Here is a 25,943-nt window from a genome sequence, read left to right as displayed (position 1 = left end):
AAATTTGAGAAAAGTTCTAAAGTGGCTCCAAAATGTTAAACAAAGGTCTTCTGGTCTGATTCATTAACAAGCTTCCTTGACCTGTCCTGCAAAAGCTCTAATTTTGCTTGTGATGCCTGGGCCCTGGAAGAAATTTTCACTAAGGCAAGACCCCAGATTAGTTAGATCATTTAGGTCAGTGCTTCTCAACCTTTAAATGTGTCTGAGTCTGGGGGACCTTAAAATGCAGACTCCGAGTCAGCAGACTGGGGGTGAGATTCTGCATTTCTAACAAGCTCCTAGGTGATACTGATAGGGCTGGTCCAGGTCCACCCCTTTAGCAGAAGGGTTTTAAAATGCCTCAGACCCTTTTCAGGGATGCAATGCACCATGAAGTTAAATATTTACTGATGTAACCTACAACATCATCTGCAATTAACAGTGTATATACAGGGCAGCATATATTTGAAAGAAAAAAAAAAGAAATTCAGTGACTCTTTAGAAACTTACATTCACAGCATCACGGGCACAACCTCCGTGTTATTAGTTATTTTTATTTAGAAGATTGATAATTCATGCATTTACCATTTACTCTATAGCTTATCATATGTTCCTGAGTTGTGTTATATATTCAGTTTTGCTCTTCTATAGATTGACTTTCTTTCCTTTTTAAAATATGTTTGTATTGATTTTAGAGAGAGAGGGAGGGAGAGAGAGAAACATCAATGAGTGATACATCGATCAGCTGCCTCCTGTATGTCCCCTACTGGGGATGGAGCCTGCAAGCAATCTGGGTTGTGCCCTGACTGGGAATTGAACCAGTGACCTCTGGGTGTATGGGAGGACACCCAGCCAATTGAGCCACATTGACCAGGGCTAGATTGCTTTTCAAAATTTCACTCTACTTATTATTTTCACTAATGTTTTAAATTAACAATTTTTTAAAAAAGACATGTTTGAGAGATTTGAATTATTTCCTATTGAATTTACTTATTTTTATATGTGCGGAAATCATTGATACTAAAGAAACTTCTACAACTTTTTCCAGTTAATATTAAGTTAATGGCCTGTGACTTGATGAGGATAGTAATGAAAATAATCCACATTATTACCTATGTGTCTATCAAAATCAACTGGAAAGTGAAGATAACCACACCAGAGTCTTTTTGAATGAGATGAAAGTACCACCTTTTACATTGTTGTGCTGAGTTTAAATGTTACCGCTTACAGGGTTGTAAGAATCTAAAGTGCTACCATTAACAGCAGTGTGGCAAGCCATTGTTAACCACCTACAGCTTTTTGCTGGGCAAAATTGCTGCTACCTATTGCATTGCAACTAAAGCACTTCTTTTCACAGTTGTGTTCCAAGTCAAGAGTTCATACAGTCAGAACAGGCCTTGGCAAACCTACTACCCCACTATATCCCATTATATGGCGGGTGGAGTGCAAGAGTTAACCTTTACTTGCTCCTAAAGTGTAATGCTCTTCTTAACACTGCACAGATGAGGAACAACCGAATGACACGAACTCGCATAAGAATCTGAACACAAAGAAACAGACCAAGGTTACCTTCCGAGTATAAGCTTTGTCCAGACATCAGCAACATCCCCTAGACAGGCAGAGTGTTAAAGCCTCACTTGCCTGCATTATCTGCAGCTTTTCACACGGCTGCACTTAATGATAAAAGTCACCAACCAAAGCACTCCACTCCAGGAAAGCTGTTCCCAGTCAAAGCCTCACAGCAAATAAAATAAACGCTACCTCCTGCACTGCTACAAGAGTGAACAAGGCCAGGTCATGTAAGTCTGAAACTAGAATGTTTCTTCACAATAAAGTGAAATTGCCCACTGAATCCAACGAGAACTATGCCATTATACTGAATATGTTGTGCATAAAAAAAAATAGAGACTATTCTAGGTAGATCAACAATCAGGCCTGGGTAGCAATTAAATCATCAGCTACTTCTGTGAGAAATTCTGGTTAAATTGAACCAACCCTGGAGATAAATATTCTTAGTCACTCCACAATCTTTGTACATAAAAGAGAGAATGCTCTTCGCGCTGTGTACACGCCAGTCCTTGACCTCATCTTGTCATTATGCTGGGAGTAGAAAAGAGATTCAGGAGAACGCTAAAACACATGGGTGGACATAATCCAAATCATGGGGATGTGATAGAAGTTGTATATTCTGGTACAGATCATTTGTAAACATAGGAAAGGAAGAAGGACATCTAAGGCGAAAAACAGTGATACATTAACAGCTTTTAGATGGTGGGATTTTGTTGATAGAACAAAGCAACCTAAAAATATGTTAAAACATTAACTTAGTTTTGTGCATATCTATAAAAATCTTCTCTATTTTTAAAATCTGCTTCAGATCAAATTAAATAGCTCTTGTAAGCACAGTTATACAACTTTTTTTTCCCCTATGGTGAAGAGAGTGGCGACAAGAGAAAGAAACAAATAGTATTCTGTTATATCATGCTTTCATGGCCACATGATAATATGTGCTTTTAATAAAGGCAGTTAAAGGTTGAAATTGCACTGACAGGGGTCCCCAGTGTGTGAAAGATACACTAAAAACTGACAGTGCCTTTCATACTAGTGACAAGGGTTTACATTCAATTTTTATGTCTTATGTGCTTTGTTGGCCTATAACATATAAAGCTTTTTTTGATTATGTATCCTTTGTGCATTCTAGCAATCAAGGGTATATTACAAGAGAAGCTCAAAAATCTTTATAAATATCTAAAATATGCATTTGGGTTTCAGGGTTTTAATGGAAGAAAAAAAATATTCCCATTGATACAAGAAAATATAGGGCCAGAAGTCAGAGAGGTATTTAAGTAAGTTGTAAGTAGAAACAACAACAACAATTTTTAAAACTCATTCTTTCTTTAAACTTATTTATCGAATGCCAATGTGATATTCTAGGTGTTGTCATCCCTATCAACCTTGGTTCCCTTTTTATCATTCACAATGCACATGTTAACCACTGGGACATGTTATTGGCTGTAATTTAAAAATATATCCTGAAACTATCAACACCTCCTCTGTTACCAACCTGGTCTAAACCACCATCACTCCTTACCTGGCCTACTGTATTAGCCTCCTTACTCTCCCCTGCTTACCTACTGTTCCTTTTAAAACATAGTTTAATTGTTTTCTTTCCTTGACATAAATCCTTCATGGCACCATGTTTAATTCAGAGTAAAAGCTGAAGACTTTACAGTAAGTTAAATTCCCTACACAATCATGTTTGGACACAGTCCTCCTTACTTTCTCATCTTTGTTTTAGTCGGGAAAGCCAGATGGCCAAGGTTCTCTGGAAGATCCCCAGACCCTAAGATACAGTGCTAAGCCACTAGCCACTAGTAAAGGAACATGGGCCCCTTGATTCCCACCTCCTTCCCCTTATAAACCACCACCAACAACATTGATGGGATGGTAAGCTGAGTGAAAAATAAACTTCACATGGTTGTCACTGGGATATTCTGTGGTTTCCCAGTAATTAGCCTGCCCTAAAGTACTATAGGTATCGAGGTAACACAAAATATTTTAAAAGCGAGTATATTTTATTTGTGCCAAATGAATTGTGCATGCTATCCAGTCAATGTGCTTGAAAGAAGGAAATATCACTCTGGGTTGGATGAATTAGGAGAAGCTTTACCTGAATATAATCAAAATTGTTGAAAAATGAATAAGAATTGAATAGACAGAATAAAATAGGAGAAGTGCATGTGAGGAAGAAGGGTGGAATGAAACGTTCCACGTGGTGGATATGGGAATTTGTATGACCTATTTGGTAGACAGTCAAGAGACTATTCTGGCTGAAGCTAAAGAAAACTAGAGAAATCAGGGAAGAGTCAGAGATAAGAGCAAAAACCTGACTGGAGAGTAATAATAACCTTTAAGTTGATATTAAAATGAAAGTGTCTGTGTTCAAGAATAGCTGTAACCAGGAAAAATGTCCAGGAAATAAGTGTTGTCTAGGTTATACTACATCTGCAACATGATTTCACAGTCATACCTTAGAACTTTTTATGAGCATTTTGAAAAATAAGTTTTGAATACCTTTTTCTTAATGTATACCATACATTATATACATCACAGCACTAGTATTCCTAGTGTTATGATAGTTTACAAAATAAATACTCTGATATTTTAGAGAATAAATTATCAATAAGATGATTAGCACTTGCCTCCTATAATCATCTCAAACCACTGTCCTCTGAGCTCACTATACTCTTTCCATTGACTATAGACATGTATCCCCCTGCTCATGATATTTACCTTTACACAGATGGTCTTTCCTCCTTAATAACTCATCAATTTACCTTTAAATGAATGGCTATAGACCCACTACTCCAATTAATCTCTCCCTAATTGCTTTTTTTAAAACACCCTTCCTTGATCATTTATATAGTGTGTGAATTCTCTAAATTATGGCTTCTCTTCTGTTATTCACATTTATTTTTCTACTCATTAACTTTATCCCACATGCAAGAATATTTTAAGAATATCATAAGGAAGGAAGCTTGTTTTGTATTTCTGTAAGCATTGTGTCCCCCTGATCCTATCCCAATGCTGGAGACATGGTCTTTGTTTCATATCTACTTGACTGGAGAGTAATAATAATTAACCTTTAAGTTGATATTAAAATGAAAGTGTCTGTGTTCAAATTATTACTTTTTATCCAAATATTTTTCAAATATTTTAAAAATACAATAATTACTAATACATACTAATTAATATGTGAGAAATTCACTCCAGACAACATATTGCCACAATTACCTCCGACTTACTTTCCATTACAGCAATTATTCAAGGCACTCTGAGTGTTTTAATATTCTAAATATACTTGTTCTTTATTTGAGACTCTTTTTCTAATGAGGTATTTTTTCTGGTTTTGGTGGATTAGAATGTTGAATACATGAATACTGAATGATTAGGTTAGAACTTATTAAATTCTCAGTTGAAAAATAATCAAAAGATTTAAATAGGCTCACTTATCACATTTCCAAACTATTGCAGTTCTGCATCTTATTCATGGTGATTTCCTCTGAAACTACAATCACAGGTGGTATGGCTATGTTTGTCTGGTTTACTCTAATCCTAGTCTTCAGGCAGACGGTGTTTATCAAGCCTTTCCCTCTACCAACAAGTTATTCATTTTAAAGCTGCCCTTCAAAATCATTCCCTTAGATGAAGATACTGTTCATGTTTACATTTTGCTCTACCACTGCTTTAGTTTCACCAGCATTTCCCACATTCTGTGAATGGCATGTCTACCCTGAAATACTGGCCCCAAACAACACACTACCTTTCAAGATACAAAAAATATTGCTATTTTAATTTCTAAAAAAAATACGTCAAACCTACACGTACTTCAGGAAAAACTATAATTACTTCATGTAATTAATTACCTTTCCATACCAACAACTGTGACAATTACTCATTTTAAGAAAGTCTAATCGCATTGCAGAAACTTGTTCCAGTGACAGCCCCCAACACAGGTAGGCCTGCTGCTACCATGAGGGTCTGTATTGGGACCTGTTTCATTGTGTCATAATTATGTGGCTTTTACCACCCTAGATTCTCCTAATTTTTGGAGATAAATAGAGATCAGCCATTATCCCATAAGGCAACTGCTGGGTGTCTATAGACCCTCCAGGACCCTGCCATATGTGAGACGACCTGTACTGGGTATAATAGTAAGCAAGGCCAATGCGACTAAAACATGGAAAAGTGGTGCAGTTCTTTATGGGGTAGCAGAATATTAAGGCAATATAAGGATCAGACCTAAAGTACCCGGCATATATTTTTCCCCCAAAGAGAGAATGAAGCAAATAATTTAAATATTCATTTTTAAAGCTAATATAGCAGGTCCTCAAATAAAATTGTTTCATTCAATGATATTTCCTTATAATCTTAATGATATTCTGCAGAAACTTAGCCTTGTTAATATCAATTAGCCTATGGTAAAATTGCTTTTGTTATACATCTTTTGCACAGTTAGAAGAACATATTGGTGATGTCCAGGGAGGACATACTGTAGTTGTAAATTGAGAAATTGTTTGAGGAACTCAGTATAGAACACAATGTAGAAATCATATCTTTCTTACAAATACCTTCAATATTGATAAATAAACCTCAGACCTATTTCAAAAGATTAATTTTGTGATATGGCTGTTATTCATACCCAATAATAAATGAACACAATGGAAACCTTTGGGAATCAATTCCTCACTATAAAAGTTTTCAGAAAATGCAGAATCATCTTTAAATATTTTAGAAGCAACAACTGAAATACTGTCCAAACATTGTTTTGAAGAAATGTCTATGGCATTTATCATGTGATATTCCCATAAGCTATGTTAAACATTCCATTGGTTCTACATTATTTATCACTTTAAGAATATATTTTTCTACATTTTATCTCAAAATAGAAAAAAATCATCTGCTACTCCTGTTTCTTAATTAAATGATAATCATAACATTCAATAACAAACTACAATATTAGCGTAAGTTACAGCAAAATGCCTAGTAAAAACCTACATAGCATAACTTCTTCACATTATTCTAGTAAAACATCTATTTGTTCTGGATTCCACGCTTTCTCCAAAGATTGAGATTAATCATTTGTAGATCTGCAAGTCATATGCTCTCAATTTATTTCCTAAATGTAAAGTCCACTTAGAGCATATGGTTATGTAATATAAGTGCTTGGGGAAAAGGGAGGGAAATTGAGCAAAAATCTCTATAATATGCCAAAAATATGAGCCGGCAGAGCTTGGGCTCTCTCTGCAAAATATGGTGTACTAATGCACTTTTCTTCCCACCTATTCAAATACACTCAATACCTCACCATCCACTCAAACCCTGGCTTTTCCTGTAGCTCTTTGGCCTGAATTACTTAATAAATCAGCCAGTAGAGAGTTCAAGAAAAATCTCTAATGAAAATATGGTTCATATAAGGTATTTTCTATACCATATTTTAGTTTAAGTTTGTTTACCAGTCCAAATGTCTGCAAACTCTGTGACTGAAGACTATGTAGGGTGGTCTTTTTCTCTACTCCCTCATCTCCCCCATTACCGCCCCCCCCAACAGTATTCCGGACACTGCCTGACTTAGTAATATTCAATACATTTATAGAAAAAAATAATACCAGTGAAAGGCTACTAGGAGGTTATATGTCAATAAGGAGAGAAAATTTAACTTAGTTATGATACGACTGAACATTTTTATTTTTCTCTAATTACTGCCTTTAAATATTTCCTGTCAGATTTCCCTTCTCCTGCTATCGATGGTCCCCAGTTTATTATATACTTTAAGGTATTGGAACAAGGCCTGTTTTGGCTGATAAAAACTGTGACTGATTTTTAGAATACTGATGTATCCAGCATTCAGCCCTCCCAATACCAAAACTTCAGTCTCATACCCCTTCTCTCCCCAAATCAGGTTTGTCCTGTGGCTAGGGGACCTGTGATAAGGCAAATGAGTTGTTATTTTTTCTTCCCCTCCCTTCTCCTGATGACTTTTTCAGATGCTGTTGGAAAAATAGAGGTTGCGAGACTTAGTCACTGCTGTGAAATGGCCATCAAGGCTATCCACATGGCAAATGCCAAATACTGACTCTCAAGTGGACTACACGTGATGGTACTTTGGAGGCTTTTATAATCAATCATGCTGCCCTGTTCCTGGATGGAGCAATCTACTCCCTCAACTAATATCGTATGCTCCTGCCTCTCTCTGAGGTCTAGCCTCTAGGAACTTGCCCTCATTTTCTTCTTCTGAGGTTACTTCCTTCTGTCAGGTGGCATTGGCATTGGCTCAGGCCTGGCTCCCTCTGCAGGACCAACTTCTATTCCCCAGAAAGTCCACAACCCTTTGCCCTCCCAAAGGCTGGAATTTGTCCTATCCTTTGTGACATTTTAATCTCATTCACCCTTCAATGATAATTTATCAAATTTGTGGAAAAAATATAAATGAATAAATAAATAAATAAATAAATAAATAAATAAGCAAGCAGGAATTAGTTTCTATGCCCACCCTCCCAAGATTTCTCTAGCATGTTCTGCTCCATCACGCTCTCTGTTATGAACATCCAAGTTTCTGTAGCCTAGCAAGCATTTAGTGGGGGAGTGAGAGTCAAGATTTTTCTTCCAGATGACATTGCTGTTGACATAAGGAGTTCCTCTGGAGCTTTATGTCTTGACTTGAGGGAAGTGTCCTCTTTCTTTCCCCCTCCATGAAGCAAAAAGAAAACTCAGTCTACTTCCATCAGCTTTATATAGTCTGATGACTTCTCTTTTTACTTCTCTTAACCTTCTTTAAATTTTCAATTCTCTGATTTTTTAAGCTGGGCCGTATTGTCATCTTCTAGTGTCTACTGTTCTTTTAAATATTGGGTCACTAAATGTCTATTGTTCTCAACTTCGAGGCTTTATTAAAACTTCTTAAATAATTAGAAAGAAATGCTAGCATGTGGGAGAGGATTTAAAATAGCACAGTCTAAGCCATTGGTTAACATAGAAAGAAATGGTAACTTGCCCAAAGTTCCACAATTTGCAGCAAAGCTAAAATTATTACTTGGCTCTCCTAATTCTAAGCTATTGTTCTTCAAATGTGCTATTTTGCATTCTGAAAGGAATAATTTATTAGGAAACCACATTTAAAACAAGGTTTTGACCAAGCAGAATAGCTTCACAGAATATAACCTGAGTTCATGTAAAGACCACTTTATAATCAGGTCTATTTTATTACTTGAAAAAATAAATCTCCTCAGATGGACTCCAAATAAGATTAAATTCTTGCTAATTTATTCTTCACAAAGAAAAAAACAAATTCTATTGTTTCATTTTTTCAATCCTCACCCAAGGACATGTTTTTTTTAAAAATTTGATTTCAGAGAGAGAGAGAGAGAGAGAGAATGATATCTGTTGCCTCCTGTACAAATCCTGACCAGGGAACCCACAATCTGAGTATGTGCCCTGACTGGAAATCAAACCAGTGACCTTTCAGTGCACCGGATGACTCTCCAACCAACTTAGCCACACCAGCCAGGGCTTTAGTGTTTTAATTTCCTCCTCAATTCATTGCATTCTATTTGATGATAACTATTTCTTAAATTCAATATATCATCATCTCTGCCATCTTTAATTTCAAACTAATCTCCTTTTTTTTTTGTATTTATTTCTATTGCTGGCTTCACTCTTCTCACACATAATGGCTCAAAATAGCAGACAGAAGCATCTGTTTGCCTTCTCTTTTAGCCTTCATAGCCAATAAATGTCAATACTATTACATGTATCCATATATTGTTTCTAACCTCCAACCCATTGTTTCCATTCTCAGTTCTTCTACCTATAACATTTAACCTTTTTCTTGGTTGGTATATTCTTTATAATTAAACATCTTCTATTATTAAACATATACTAGGTATACAATTAAAAATTTATAAATATTCCTTAAAATCCAACTAACAGAATCATAGACCTAAGGATTAGAGGGAAAAATCTATTTATATCATAGAAATCTATTTATATCATATCTTCTCACTGAGAAAGCCCTTTGAAAGTACAATTATTTTTACATTATAATCATTACATCAAACTGAAATTTCTTTATAGAGGACTGACATACTCTCTTGAGATAGAGTTGATTTTGACACTGAGCAAATATGATTGATTAGAAAAATCTTTTTAAACATTAATTCTACCTCCTACTCTTATGTACTTTGATTTGTCCCTTTAGATTTTTCAGAATAATTCTAATCTTCTTATATATGAAAAAACTTTTAGCTATTTAAAGATAATAATTGTACAATTTAGAGGACAAGATAATAGTAAGCACAAAAGCAAAACAACAAAAAGAAAAAAGAAGAATTAAAATAAAAGCCTAAGGAACCTATGAGATAATATCAGCATAAGAATATCTGTATGATAGGGATACCAGGAGGAGAAGAGAGTGAGCAAGGGATTGAGAACTTGGTTGAAGAAATAATAGCAGAAAACTTCCCTAACCTGGTGAAGAAAAAAAATTACACAAATACAAGAAGCTCAGAAGAGGACCACACAAAGACAGCATAATTAAAATGACAAAGGTTGAAGACAAAGAGAGCATCTTATAAAAAGCAAGAGAAAGATGGTTAGTTACCTACAAAGGAACTCCCATTAGCATATCAGCAGATTTTTTAGTAGAAACACTTAAGGTCAGAAGGGACTGTCATGAAATATTCAAAGTAATAACAAACAAGAACCTGTAACCAAGACTAATTATCCAGCAAGGCTATCATTTAAAATTGAAGGTGAAATAAAGGGCTTCCTAGACCCCTCACCTCCCTGCAAAAGGCTAAAGGAGTTTATTACCACCAAACCAGTATTGCAAAAAGTTAGTGTCTCCATTAAAATTAAAAAAAAAATAAAGAAAGAAATAGAGAGAGAGGGGAGAACAGAGGTAAAAATAACAAAATGGCAATAAATTGGTACCTATCAATAATAACTTTAAATGTAAGTGGCTTAAATGCTCCAATCAAAAGACATAGGGTAGCTGAATGGTTAAGAAAGCAAGTCCCATATATGTACTGATTGTAAGATATCCACCTCAGAATGAAAAATGCAGAATAAAAGTAAAGGGATAAAAAATATTCCATGCAAATGAAAATAAACAAAATAAAAGATGGAATAACAATACTTACATCAGACAAAATAGACTTTAAAACAAAGGCTATAATAAGAGACAAAAAGGACACTACATAATGGTAAAGGAAGCAATTAAATAAGAGGGTATAAACTGGGTAAACATTTAGGCACCCAACATAGAAGCACCTAAATATATAAAGCAAATTCTGATGGACATAAAGGGAGAGATTGACAGTAATACAATCATAGTAGGGGATTTTAACATCCTATTGACATCAGTGGATAGATCTTCCAGACGGAAAATCAACAAGGAAACAGCAGCCTAACATGACACACTAGATCAGAATGATTTAGTTGATATCTTCAGAGCATTTCACTCCAAAGCAGCAAAATATACATTCCTTTCAAGTGCACATGGAACATTTTCTAGGATAGACCACATATTAGGACACAAAACAAGTCTCAGTAAATTTAAGAAGATTGAAATCAAATCATAGCAAGTATCTTCTCTGACCACAATGGTATGAAACAAGAAAAAAAAACTGAAAAATACTCAAGCAGATGGAAACTAAATAATATGTTATTAAACAATGAATGGGTTAACAATGAGATCAAAGAAGAAATTAAAAGCTACATGGAGATAAATGAAAATAAACACATAGCAACTCAAAATCTATGAGACACAGTGAAAGCAGTCCTGAGAGAGAAAGTCATGGCATTACAGGCCTACCTCAAGAAGTAAGAAAAATCTCAAATAAACAATCTAACCCTACATATAAAAGAACTAGAAAAAGAAAATGAAACAAATTGCAAAGTAGAAAGCAGGAAACAATGAAGATCAGAGTGGAGATAAATGACATAGATATAAAAAATGATACAAAGATCAATGAAACCAAGAACTGGTTCTTTGAAAAGAAAAACAAAATTGACAAACCATGAGCCTGACTCATCAAGAAAAAAAGAGAGATCCGATATTAATAAAATCAGAAATCAAAGAGGAGACGTAACAACTAATACTGCAGAAATACAAAGGATTGTAAGAAAATACTATGAACAACTATATGCCAAAAACTGGACAACCTGGGCAAAATGGATAAATTCCTAGAAGCATACAGTCCTCCAAAATTGAATCAAGAAGAATAAGAAAATCTGAATAGACCAATTGATGCCATACTGATGCTACATTCAATTGATCTATGTTCTTTTCATTTGGCACATGAAAAATGATTTCTTTTTTTAAATTTATTTTTATTGATTTCAGAGAGGAAGTGAGAGGGAGAGAGAGATAGAAACAATGATCAGAGAGAACCATTGATCAGCTGCTTCCTGCATGCCCCACACTGAGGATAGAGCCTGCAACCCAGGCATGTGCCCTGACCTGGAATTGAACTCTGACCTCATAAATTGACACTCAAACACTGAGCCTCACTGGTTGAGCATTCCTGATTATATTCTTGGCCAAGTTTTACAATTTATTTTCATAAAACAACTAACATGATCTTTTAATATGTTTTAATGCTAAAAATGTGATTTTCCTAAAATGTGATCTGGTCATTGCCTATCTATTTATTTCCACCCCTAATCACTCTTGTTGTCATAAATGTTCTTCATCCCTATAGTTTCTACTCTCTTCTATATTGGTTCTTCTTCAAATACAATAAGTCTGTTCTCATTTGGAGACTTTGACCCTTGTCTTCCTCTGCTGCTGAATTTCTCCCAGATATTAATGTGGCTTGATTTTAATCAGGTGTTTATTTATTTTCTAGAGGCCTTGTGCATGAAATTCGTGCACTGGGGCAGGGTGTCCCTCAGCCCAGCCTTCACCCTCTTCAATCTGGGACCCCTCAGGGGATGTCTGACTGCCGGTTTAGGCCCGATCCCTATGGGACATCCCTTTCACAATCCCAGACTGCTGGCTCCCAACTGCTCACCTGCCTGCCTGCCTGATCACCCCCTAACCACTCCCCTGCCAGCCTGATCTATACCTAACCACTCCCCTGCCAGCCTGATCACCCCCTGACTGCTTCTGCCTGCCAGCCTGATCACCCCCTAACCACTCCCCTGCCGGCCTGATTGCCCCCAACTGCACTCCCCTGCTGGCCCAGTCTCCCCCAACTGCCTTCCCCTGCCAGCCTGGTCACCCCCAACTGCCCTCCCCTGTCGGCCCGGTTGCCCCCAACTGCCCTCCCCTGCCGGCCCGGTCACCCCTAACTACCCTCCCCTGCTGGCCTGGTCACCCCTAACTGCCCTCCCCTGCTGGCCTGATTGCCCACAACTGCCCTCCCCTGCCAGCCATCTTGTGGCTGTGGGCACCGCCATCTTTGAGGGTGCAGCAGTCAATTAGCATATTCCCTCCTTATTGGCTGTGGGTGCCACCATCTTTGTGACAGCATGAGGGTCAATTAGCATATTCCCTCTTTATTAGATAGGATTTTCTTTTTTAGTCCTCACTTGAGGATATTTTTCCCCATTCATTTTTAGAGAGAGTGGAATGGAGAGGGAGAGACAGAGAGAAACACTGATGTGAGAGAGATGCATGGATTGGTTGCCTCCCACATGCCCCCAACTAGGGCCAGGAGCCTGCAACTGAGGTATGTGCCCTTGAACAGAATCGAACCAGAGATCCTCAGTCTGCAGGCCGACACTCTATCCACTGAGCCAAACGGGTTAGGGAGCAGGTGTTTCTTTAGAGATTTATTCAGAGTAATCTTTTTGATCATCCCATGTAAAGTAACACCTTGGTGCCCTGTCACTTTACACATCATTTACTATCTCTTTGCTCTATTAAATTCTTTTTGGAAATTATCCCTATCAGACTCTGTATTAGTGTGTTTCTTGCCAAGTTGTCTATTTTTTCTCCTAAACTGTGAGTTCTTCAAGAACCTAAATTTTGTCACTCTTGTTCATTGCTATATCCTTAGTGACTAGAACAATTGGCACTGAATTAATACTTGTTAAATTAATAGACAGGTAAATTCACTGGGCTAAAAGACACTTGGAATTTATTAGGCCATTGGAACTGGAAATGAGAATTTTTAAAAAAAAAAAATGCCTCGATATACAACACCTTTTACAAATTATATACGCCATTCCCATTTGGAAATTTTTATCCACAGCTATGATTTTTTTAGAAGTTAGACTGAACCATAAGTGAGACGAATATTACATTTTTATTTCCACTTAATCTCATTTTCAAAAGCAATCAACTCCTTCAGGGATTAAGCTGAAACAAACATGGACCCAGAGGACAAGTTGAAATATTCTCTCTCAATTTAGGATTTAAACAATTATAGCTCTAGTAAAGGCATCATTCGCTGTTTCGTCTCTGAATTACCAGAGAGGAGCAGGTAGAGAGCTTTAGGAGCTCTTGAAGCTAAATCTTCCTGACCTACGTTCTGGGGGAAAGGGGTCCTATGAAGCCTGAACAGCCTGATCAAAGGCACTGATGATTCACAGATTTCACATTTTCATTTTCTCTTTCTTTACTTCCTTTTTTCCCCATTGATTTCTTTTTTTCTTTCAAAATTTTACTGGCTACTTTTACAATTCCCTGAACTCACTTAGGGTAATTACTACTTCTTTAATTTAGGACTTTATTATGTCCAAAGAAGCTTCAGCTGAGTTTTTGGCATTGAAACAAAATGGAATGATCAGGTTAGAGAATCCAAAGTTATTCATCCTCTTTAGATGTTTTCTGACCAGAAATTATTATAATCAGAAATATAACTTATGCCTCTCTTAGCAGAAAACAAGGATCAAACAATTGTTTCCTTTCATTCATTTAAAAAAATAGGCACCCATACTTACAGAAAGTCTTATGTATGAAACATCAATAGAACAGACATTGTCTCTGTAGAGAATAAATGGTCTTGTATTTTATTTTATTTTACACATATTTTATATAATAAAAGCCTAATAGGCTAAGTGTCTGGTAGTCTGGGCGTTCATTCAACCAATCAAAACGTAATATGCTAATGATATGCTAGGTCTGCTCAACTGCTCGCTATGACATGCACTGACCACCAGTGGGCAGACAATGAACTGGTTGACCAGTCACTATGACGTGCACCAGGGGGCAGATGCTCCAACTGGTATGTTAGCTTGCTGCTGGGGTCTGGCCGATCAGGTCTGAGTGAGATGGGTCGGACACGCTCTGAAGCCCTCCCATGGTCCCTCCCTGGCTGGCCAACCTCCTGCATCCCTCCCAGCCCCAATCGTGCACCAGTGGGGTCCCTTGGCCTGGCCTGCGTCCTCTCACAATCTAGGACCCCTCAGGGGTCCAGTTTCTGCCCAATTCCACAGGCCAAGTGGAGGGACCCCACTGGTGCATGGATTTGTGCACTGGGACTCTAGTAAGAACCGTAATAGAAAAATATACAAGTACTAAAAAGGAAAAGATAATCACTTAAAACCATATTTATCTCTGATCTGGACCATTGGATTGTTCTATCATACTCTAAATCTATGCTGAGATTAAGATCATGCTGGAAGCACAGCCACCATCACAAACACATCATTAGGAATAACTGAGTTCTCTGACAAATTTCAGTGTCAACACTACAGTGAGATTTAGAATGGAAAGCATTTTTTTCAAATACTGGAAAAGTTAAATGTTGTTGTTAACACCTACATCAAATAAATATCACCCAATGTAAAAGTTGGCAACGTTTCAAGAAATGTGTAGTTAACTTGATTGATGGTTAGCCAAATAAGATTTTCCCAAAGAGCTAAAATATACAAAAGACAATATACAACACAACGATTTTTCATTCTCACAACTAATTATACATGATTTATTTTACACATGATAGACTTTCGGTATTTGAGTCCTGACAAATTTATTTAAAGCCAAGGAGAGTAGAAAATTTTCCCTGCATTTCTTCTGTATCTTGTGTTCAGCATGCGTGGGTGCTCAATGAATATATCCATCTCTCCATTTTAGATGCAGAAGAAACCTGTATTTGAAGCAATGAGATATAGAAAAGTAGCTGTTCTTGCTGACAAATGATTCAAATTACTAATGGATCCCCAGAAGATCATGCTAGCTAGCTATAAAACAATCTTCACCTTAAGGTGACATATTTCTCAGTTGTATTACTCTGATGGAAATTTATCTCTGCTTAAGAAATAATACAGTGCTTGGCTGGTGTGGCTCAGTGGTTGAGCACTGACCTATGAACCAGGAGGTCACAGTTCAATTCCCGGTTAGGGTACATGCCAAGTTGTGGGCATGATCCCCAGTAGCAGGGGGTGTGCAGGAGGCAGCTGATGATGATTCTCTCTCATTGATGTATCTATCTCTCCCTGTCCGTCTCCCTCTCTCTGAAATCAATAAAAACATATTTTAAAAAATAAAATAATAATGTAGTAAACATTCGTTCACAAGTTCTCATAGATATGAAATACAATATGAATTTTTGAGCATTATTTTATAATAACAAAGAGAACCAATGTACATGATTGATTTCCTTCAGTAAAGATTTATCACTGTTGAAAATAATAATGGCAGCAAGAATCAGTCTACTTTAAGAAGCATGAGATAACTTTTATGACACTTTCTGGGTTACAAAACACTATGATACATATCACTTACTCTTCACCTAATACTTTAGTGGAAAATATCTGAATAACTTTTATGTAAGAGAAATAACATAATAAATTAGTTAATTCTTTTTTTTTAACCCCAAGAACATTGAGAACACATATTTGATATCATTTCTTTAGGATGCTGAATCTGCATCTTTAATTTATGGTTTTTATCACTCCAGAAATAACAGACAATTATAGATAACTTTTAACATTTTATTTGCCGTTAAGATAAAAATAACAAAATAAACCTCACTAAATTCAAGTGACGCTCCCCTGCTGACAAGGAAAAATTAAATTGTCTTCTGATTAATTACATGTCTAATACCGCCGGTGCAAAGCTGATAAGAGTCAGCTTGGTTTCCTTCACTGAGGTGAGCTCATTATCATCATGGCTTCCTAGGGACCAATACAATGTGCACATACATAATTTTAAAATGACCATGGAGGAGCCATAATCCATTTCTCTTTCTCCCCTGCAGTAGGCAGTCAGACTTACTATTATCAGGTACCTATGTTCTGTAACACTTCTGTTTTCATTTTCCTTTTAGAGTCTTAGGCAGCACTAGCGGACAGTGACAAAGCTCTGTGCTATTTACCACGACTGCCACCAGGAAGAAGGAGAGTATTTGTGTAAGCTTATCAATGACAGCCATTCTCTGTTCAATATTATATCAGCCTCTTGGCAGAACGAAAAAAAACCTGTCACCTCTCCAATAAAATAAATTTAACCCAGTGGTGGAAAATAGGGTCAAAGTATAAGAAAAATGGTTTTTGTTGTTATTTTGGTGTTTTTAAAGCAACATAGCTTACTTCAGAAACATCTGAAAGTAACTCAGGGGAAAGTACTAGATATACTTATCTAAGAAGGAGGTCGCACAGCCTTGAGCAACTGGAGTGCTCTCTTGTCTCACCTTCATGTTGCCTGGTATATAGGAAGCATTTCTGTATGACACAGATATTCTTCTTCTTTCGCTAGTTACCATCTATGTGACATGGACCCTGTAATAGAACCTCCCTGAGCATCATCTCTATTGAGAACAAATAGTATTTTACTTGCCCAAGTACGAGAAATTGGGCCACACAATTTTCACAATTTTTAATTCTAAGATTTTTAAAATTTAGTTAGGATTTTTTTAAGAGTTTAGAAGAGCTATAAATATCCCTAGTTTTAATAATTAAATATTCTTGAGGAGAACCTACATGGCAGCATAGGTGAACGCCTGTACTTGACGCCTCCCCCAACCACATCAAAATTACAACTAAAATACAGAACAGCCATCATCCAGAACCACCTGAAAGCCGGCTGAATGGAAGTCCTACAACTAGAGAAATTAAGAAGAAAGCACACTGAGACTGGTAAGAGGGGCAGAGGCACAGAACGGGCTGGTCCAGCACCCACGAGTGTTACTCTTTCAATCCAGAGGGAGATCATCTCTGGGAGGAGCAAGGGGTTCCAGCCCCATACCAGACTCCCAGCCCAGGCTCCCAGAGCTGGGAAAAGAAGTCCCCGTAACTAAAAATCAGTGGGTATTGGGGCTCAGTGACACGGAGCCTGCTGGAGACCCAGCTGTTCCTCTAAAAGGGCCGGCACACTAACTGGACTTTTAAGGTCTCACTTCCTCTGAGCTGCAGCACCAGGGTGAGGCACATAGAAGGAGGAACTGGATTGTCTGGCATCAGGGCAGGGACTCAGGGGCAGCTTTCTCCCAGACGGTGGTGCTCACAGGGGTCATTGTTCCTGTACTGGGACCGCCAGGGTCGCAGGGCTGACTGGCAACCATTTCTGTTTGCTTTACCCTGATGATTCCCTGAGAATAATTATTAGCCACATTCCAAAAGGAGTATAGTGATTAAGAAACCCATTGGATAGGATGCTTTGTATAACAGAGAAGGGCAATTTAAAACCTTTAGTTTTTATGGTTGTTTGTTTAAACAGGGAGATTGAATAAAAAACAATTTACAAAGAGCTAAGGAATGTGAGTGAAGTTACAAATTTAAAGATAAATCCTGAACCATACTTTCTCCTCCCAATCACTACCTCTCTATATATTTGGAGGATGATACATTTCTGAAGAACAATTTAAAAACACAAAAACAATAACATGGATTTGGGCGCAGAGGTTGAAATGTTGATGCTTCTTGTCACAAATAAATTCAGAGCTAGGCTATAGTAATTATGAATCCTCCCACAAATGTTTTTACACATTCTATTATGAAAAGTTTTGATTTTATTTAATTACTAGAGGCCCAGTGCATGAAATTCGTGCATGGATAGGGTCCCTAGCAGCTGCTGGCTGTAGGCGGGGGCCTCCCTTCCCGTGGCTGCCTACCACTGCCACTCACCGGGGCTGGCCAGGGGAAGGGGCCGTGGGCAGTTGGCCAGACAGCCCTGCCCTCCTGTCAAACTCCCAGTTGAGGGGACAATTTGCATATTAGGCTTTTACTATATAGGATTTCATATTTATCACCAGAAAGCTATTTTTATCAAATTTTGGGTTGTTTTTAAGCTCAGATAATGTGGTGAGATTACAGTGCTCTTACAGTCATTGTCTCTGAAATAAAGCTAGAGAAATATTCCATCTTCCTTTTTAAAATTTATCCTTATTGTTGAAAGTATTACAGATGTCCTTTTTTCCTCCCAGTGACCCCCCTCCACCCATCACCAGCCCCCTCCCCAGGCCTTCACCACACTATTGTCTATGTCCATGGGTTATGTTTATATGCATATTAAGTTCTTTGGTTAATCTGTCTCCACCCCTAATGCACCTCCACCTTCCTTCTGAGATTCCTCAGTCTGCTCCATGTTTCTATGTCTCTGGATGTATTACATTTGTCAGTTTATTTTGTTCATTAGCTTTCACATATGAGTGAGATTATGTGATACTTGTCTTTCTCTGAATGGCTCTTTTCGCTTAGCATAATACTCTCCAGCTCCCTCCATGCTGTCTCAAAGGGTAAGAGATCCTTCTTTTTTACAGCTGCATAGTATTGCATGGTGTAAATGTACCAAAGCTTTTTTTATCCACTTGTCTACTGATGGGCACTTGGGCTGGTTCCAGATCTTAGCTATTGTAAATGGTGCTGCTAAGAACATAGAGGTGCATATATTCATTCTGATTGGTGTTTCAGGATCCTTAGGATATATTCCTACAAGTTTGATCACTGGGTCAAATGGTAGTTTCATATTTAATTTTTTTAGGAAACTCCATTCTGTTTTCCATAATGGCTGCACCTGTCTGCATTCCCACCAGCAGTATACTAGAGTTCCCTTTTCTCCACTTTCTTGCCAGCACTTGGCATTTGTTGATTTGTTGATGGTAGCCATTCTGACAGGTGTGAGGTAATACCTCATTGTCATTTTAATGTGCATCTCTGATGATTAGCAACTTTGAGCAATTTTTCATATGTCTCTTGGCCGTCTGTATGTCCACTTTGGTGAAGTATCTATTTAGGTCCTTTGCCCACTTTTTAAATTGGATTGTTTGTCTTTCTTTTGTTAAGTTGGTTGAATTCCCTATATATTTTGGAAATTAACCCCTTACCAGATGTATCATTGTCAAATATGTTCTCCCATACAGTGGGCTCCCTTTTCATTTTGTTGATGGTTTCTTTTTGCTGTACAGAAGCTTTTTATTTTGATGGAATACCATTTGTTTATTTTCTCTTTAGTTTCCTTTGCCCTAGGACAGTGGTCGGCAAACTGTGGCCCCTTGAGTGTGGCTTTCCACAAAATACCATGTGCGGGCGCACACGTACAGTGTGATTGAAACTTCGTGGCCACACTCAAGGGGCCAAAGAGCCACATGTGGCTGGCAAGCCGCGGTTTGCCAACCACGGCCCTAGGAGATGTATTGGCAAACATATTGCTACAAGAGATGCCTGAGATTTTGCTGCCTATGGTTTCTTCTAGAATTTTTATGGTTTCATAACTTACATTTAAGTCTTTTATCCATTTTGAATTTATTCTTATGTATGGTGTAAGTTGGTGGTCTAGTTTCATTTTTTTGCATGTACCTGTCCAATTTCCCAACTCAAAAGTTCTGCTACTGGCCACTTCCTTTATGATAATGTTCTGTTATCACTCATTCCTAGAGTCTCTCCAAACTTATAACTCACCTTTGATTCTTTTCAACCTATATTTTCTCTTGTCCTTTAAAAGCATTTGCTTCTTACTTTCTTCCTTGCCTTATGACTCATTTTCATATACATAATCCTTGGGTAATTATTTCCCTTCCCAGACCTTCAAATTTATCCCTATAAACTTCAAATTTACTTTTAAATCAGTTATCTTTCCTAAACTTTAGACACTTTCACCTGAGTCTATGACAGATATGTGAAACTTAACATGCATTTTTTATCTTTTTTTCCACTATATCTCTTACGTTATTTAGTATCCAAGTAAATGACAATATTATCTACACCTATAAGTAAAACAAAAACTTAACTATTTCCTTGTAGACAAAATATTAATCATTTACTAAGTCCTAAATATTTTATTTGTCAAAATATATTTGAAACTTTCATCTCTCGTTAATTCCCTTAACTACTGTCTTATTTTAGGGCCTAATCATATAGTGTAACTGATTACTTTTTAAATTTGTATACATTAAGGTTTCTCTGTGCTATAAAGTTCAATTGGTTTTGATAAATGCTTAATGTCACATACACTAGTACAGTATCATACAGAATAATTTCGCCACCCTAAAAAATGGCATATGTGTCATTCATCCATTCAATCATCTCCTGACTTCATTCCCTGGCAATCACTGATTTATACAGTCTCTATACTTTTGCCCTTTTCAAAAGATCATATAAATGGAACCATATTAATATGTGGTCTATTCAGACTGGCTTTTTTTCATTGAACAATGCGCATATTAGAATTCACCCATGTTTTTGCATGGTGTAATAGTTCATTACTATTTATCACTGGAAAGTATTACAATGTATGGAATTTCCATAGTTTACTTATCCATTTACTTATTAAAAGACATCTCTCTTGTTTCTAGTTTTGGGTGATTATTCACAAAATTCCTATAAACATTTATGTGCATGTACTTTGTGTGAGCAGAAGTTTTAAAGAATCAATCCTATGTAATAAAAGGCTAATATGCAAATTGACCAAACGGCAGAACGATTGGTTGCTATGATGTGCACTGACCACCAGGGGGCAGATGCTCAATGCAGGAGCTGACCCCTGGTGGACAGTGTGCTCCCACAGGGGGAGCACCACTCAGCCAGAAGCCCTGAGCTGAGCTCATGGTTGGCGAGCACAGTGGCGGTGCTAAGGATGTTCGACTGATGGCTTAGGACATGGAGAGGGCCTAGGCCTTCATTCAGACATCCCCCGAGGGCTCCTGGACTGCAGGAGGGCACAGGCCGGGCTGAGGGACACCCCCCCAAGTGTACAAATTTCATGCACTGGGCGTCTAGTATTGTATAATTTCATTTATACAAGGTACCCAGAATAGCCAAATAGTAGAATAAGATACAAAGAACTAGAATAGAAGTCACCAGGAGTTGGGGAGGGTGGCGGGATGAGAAGTTATTATTCAATGGGTACACAGTTTCTATTTGGGATGATGAAACTTTCTGGAGATAGACAGCTGTGATGTTTGGACAACATTGTGAATGTACTTATGCCACTGAAGTATACACTTAATATGGTTAAAATTGTAAACTTTACATTACGTATATTTTATCACAATAAAAATGGTTTGTATAAAAATAAAATTGATTAAAAAATAAAATAAAATACAATCACGTAGGTACATGCTTAGGAGTCCAATTGTTTAATTATTTGGTAAGACTGTTTAACTATGTAAATGTTGCGCAATCCTCTTGCAAAGTGGCTGTACCACTTTTTCTTCTAGCAATGAATGAACATTGCAGGTTTCTGCATCCTCACCAGCAATTGGCATTGTTTTTACTGGTCTGTTTTTCTACATATTAGGCATTCTGATATGTGTAGTGGTATCTCATTGTTTTGATTGAGTTCACTGTTAATATGAGTTTGTATATTCCTGTGAAATCTGTCAGCCTTTTATGGCTCTCAGCCAATTTTTAAACATAGTGTTGTGTTTCCTAGTTAAAAACACCCCAGATAATCCATCCATTAAGAAATGAAAAAAATAGCCTTGGACAATTTGCTAAATGGTTAGAGCATGGGCCTGCACACTGAAGGGTCTCAGGTTCAATTCCTGGTCAAGGGCACATACCTGGGTTGTGGGTTTGCTTCCAGCCTGGTTAGGGCTTATGTGGGAGACAATCAATTGATGGTGTCTCTATCACATCACTGCCTCCCCACCTCCCTTCCAATATCTCTGAAGAGCAATGAAATAAATAATAACTAATTAACTAACTAACTAACTAACTAACTAATTAATTAATTAATTAAAATAAATAAGACAAATAGGAGATACAGCCTGGATCATCTCTTATTTCTTTAATAGGTTTTGCTGGTTCAAAGAGCAGCAACAACATAAAATGTGCTCATGCCCTATAGTATAATTTCCCTCATTTTCTGTAGGAGTAATCAAGTCAATGTGCCAACAGGTCCTCTAATACGACACTCATAGACAAATAAAGGCAGTAACCACAGAAAACTATAGCATAAAATGCTAAATAATAAATATTGAAGGTAAGTAAGTATTAACAAATAACAAGAGCAAAATAAAGACTGTACCTCTAGAATAATTTGTTAAAATAAGAAGGTAAAGGGGAAAGTTTTGAATATAATTATCCTTGAAAACTGATTCTTTCAAGTATCTAATCAATTATAAACAGATATCTATAGCAGAGAAGAAATTAATCAGTTTTTAAAAATAACTTATAGATGCTTAATATTAAATACAGGTGATTAAAATCAAATTTCATATAAAAATGAGAAATGTCCTTTGTTTTCAACTTTTTACCAGTTTTGTCTACAATATTTGAGTAGTAACTAACCTCCAAACTCAGCCTCATTTTCCTACCTTCCAATGTCTCATTTTACTCTATGAAGAGAAGAGCATTTTGGTTCCCCTATGACAGTGATGGCGAACCTTTTGAGCTCGGCGTGTCAGCATTTTGAAAAACCCTAACTTAACTCTGGTGCCGTGTCACATATAGAATTTTTTTTATATTTACAACCATAGTAAAACAAAGACTTATATTTTTGATATTTATTTTATATATTTAAATGCCATTTAACAAAGAAAAATCAACCAAAAAAGTGAGTTCACGTGTCACCTCTGACACGTGTGTCATAGGTTTGCCATCACTGCCCTATGAGCTGAAAGCCTAGAAATTATCAGGCCGAATATTTCCATCTTTGCACAACCACAGGATAATCTCTCCTTTGAGATTTATCTCCCAGATAAATGGTCTGGGAGAATAATGTTGGACCAATACACGAAAAGAAAACTTTGGAGTGATTTTACAGACCAATACTCTCTCTCCACCAAGCACTGCCAGATTAATAAATAAAAACACTGGGCACCCGTTACATTTAAATTTTAAATAAAATAAAATGTTGCATGGTACATACTGAAACTAAAAAAAATTACTTGTTCATTTGAAATTCAAACTTAATTGGGCATCCTTTATTTTATCTCACAGCCTGTCTCCATTCCCTTCAGTTAGTTTAGGAGTACGAAAGGTGCGTAACATTGGAAAGGTACAAGAGAAATAGACTAGATCAGCAGGGAAGATCATAAAACTCCACAGAAAGAACCTAAATAGGATAAAATGTTTGAAGACTATTTCTTTTTTTTTAGGTAACTATAATTTTAATATACCAGGGTTTTCATTTAACTTTAAACATCTCTGAAGGTATTTACATATTGTTCACTTTTTCACAGATGCTCTATCAACATTTTATAGAGGTCTTACCTTACCTTTCATGTCTTTTCTTAAACCTGTTTTTTCCTGGAAGAAATGGTGCTTATATAGAATAACAACATATTAATACTGTTTTGTTGATTTTACAGTTAATTACTTGTATTTCAACAAGAAAGAGGTTTTTATCTATATTTTAAAAGCCTTAAATACAGGTAAACAAGTACATTTAAACGTATGCATTTATTATGATGAAATACTATATTTATATTTGTATGTAAAGATATTCCTTTGAATTTCAAAGTTTTGAGCCCAAGCTAAATTGAGGATGACTTTTTGGCTTTAGGGAGAATCATCCATCATATGTAGTTGAAGTTACATTGATAGTACTTAATAAGAGACCACAGCCACTGAGTTAAATCTAGTCACCAGAATGTTCCATGTATAGCATTTAATCATCACTAAAATATAATTTATAGAAATTCTTAAATTTAAACAAAAAGGCTTCTGGCATATTAATTATTAGCATTATGATAATATTACTCCCCCAAAAACATAAACATAAACTACTTTTGCAGAATAAAATTTCTAACTTTAGATCTAAAATATAGAACAATAAAATTGATCAAAACAAAGTTAGAGAAGCCAAGACAATGAAGAAAAAACATTGTGTTAGAAATGCCCATAAATGACTATGTGTGTGTGTGTGTGTGTGTGTGTGTGTGTGTTTGTGTGTGTGTGTGTGTAATAAAGCCAGCATGATTCTGCTTTTATATGGTGAAATTTAGCAAGATAATGAGATATCTTTATAATTACCTGCTACAAATTATAAATATATATATTGCCAAATATTCTGAAGGCTAACAATGATTTATATTATAAATGAAAATCAATGACATGGGGTGGCTATTCATTTTATTAACATTTATATAGCATTTTTCTAAGTATCTTATTATATTGAGTTGTATATGACTCTTTGCAATCTAACAAAGGTTTAAGGGTTGTATTTCTTTTGTTTAAAAGTATGAATACTAATATATTTAAATGAACACCTGAAGACATGTAATGAAGGATTTTATATATTTTCATTATTTGATACATAAAGCAGGATTTTTACCTGAAAGACACCCAGCAACTGACAGAAACAGGATTAGTTTCCAAGAGGAAGCCATGTTCTTCACTAAAATCTCCCGTGTTGCAGTGTGGTAAGCAGCTCTAACGTTTCTTCATTAAAGAATGCCCTGTTGAGATAGATAACAGTTTTCAAAAACGCAGAAAATAAACAAAAATGTGAATGCAAATCAATTTTAAAATCTCATAATAAAATGGTAAATAGCTTTCAGTGCTAAGGTCAGATTAATATATATATTTGGATATTGACAACAATAATACAATTTCTATTAGAATTAATTTAAAGTGTAACACAAAAAACTTTAGAGAAGTGATAAACTTTCCCTATCACATTTATTTATATTGAATACTTGCTTGCACATAATAAAAACATCAGGCTCTAATGGAGATGATTTTTTTTTCTCACAGGGAATGTATAAGAGCTATATTTATTACATTAGACAAATTATTGGACTAGAAAAATACGGTAGAGAAACGAGTTACATTAATATATATTCCTCTAGTCTAGAACATAACTAATGATCAATTAGCCAAGTGACTTTACACATGTGCCTCTAGCTCATCTCAACCTCCATAGGGAATTTTTCTCACTTAATTATTAATGTCAGCTGCCTTTGTTTATAACTCCTGTGATGATCTATACTGTGTTATAGTTCCCTCCTTTGGTGAGCGATTTCTCTCAGCATCTTTTCCTAACCAAACCTTAGGGAAATAAGGATTTTCATGAATATTTAAATTTTTTGTCTAATGCCATTTTTAGAACAATAATTACTATAGCACAT

General features: G+C 36.4%; 1 protein-coding gene across 1 annotated transcript in view; it reads right to left on the bottom strand.

Annotated features, from left to right (window-relative positions):
• Nucleotides 1–25,274, bottom strand: part of CNTN5 (contactin 5) — a 643,923-nt gene extending 618,649 nt beyond the window's left edge. Inside the window, exon 1 of the mRNA XM_023758835.1 lies at nucleotides 25,148–25,274. Within this exon, the coding sequence (XP_023614603.1) occupies nucleotides 25,148–25,202 (55 nt within the window). The 5' untranslated portion in view covers nucleotides 25,203–25,274. The remainder of the gene's footprint in view (nucleotides 1–25,147) is intronic.
• Between the last annotated feature and the right edge of the window lie 669 nt (nucleotides 25,275–25,943).

Source organism: Myotis lucifugus, unplaced genomic scaffold (assembly GCF_000147115.1).
Source record: "Myotis lucifugus unplaced genomic scaffold, Myoluc2.0 scaffold_139, whole genome shotgun sequence".
NCBI lineage: Eukaryota > Metazoa > Chordata > Mammalia > Chiroptera > Vespertilionidae > Myotis > Myotis lucifugus.
Note: the sequence above shows the minus strand (reverse complement) of the source record. Positions and strands in the feature narration are given on the sequence as shown.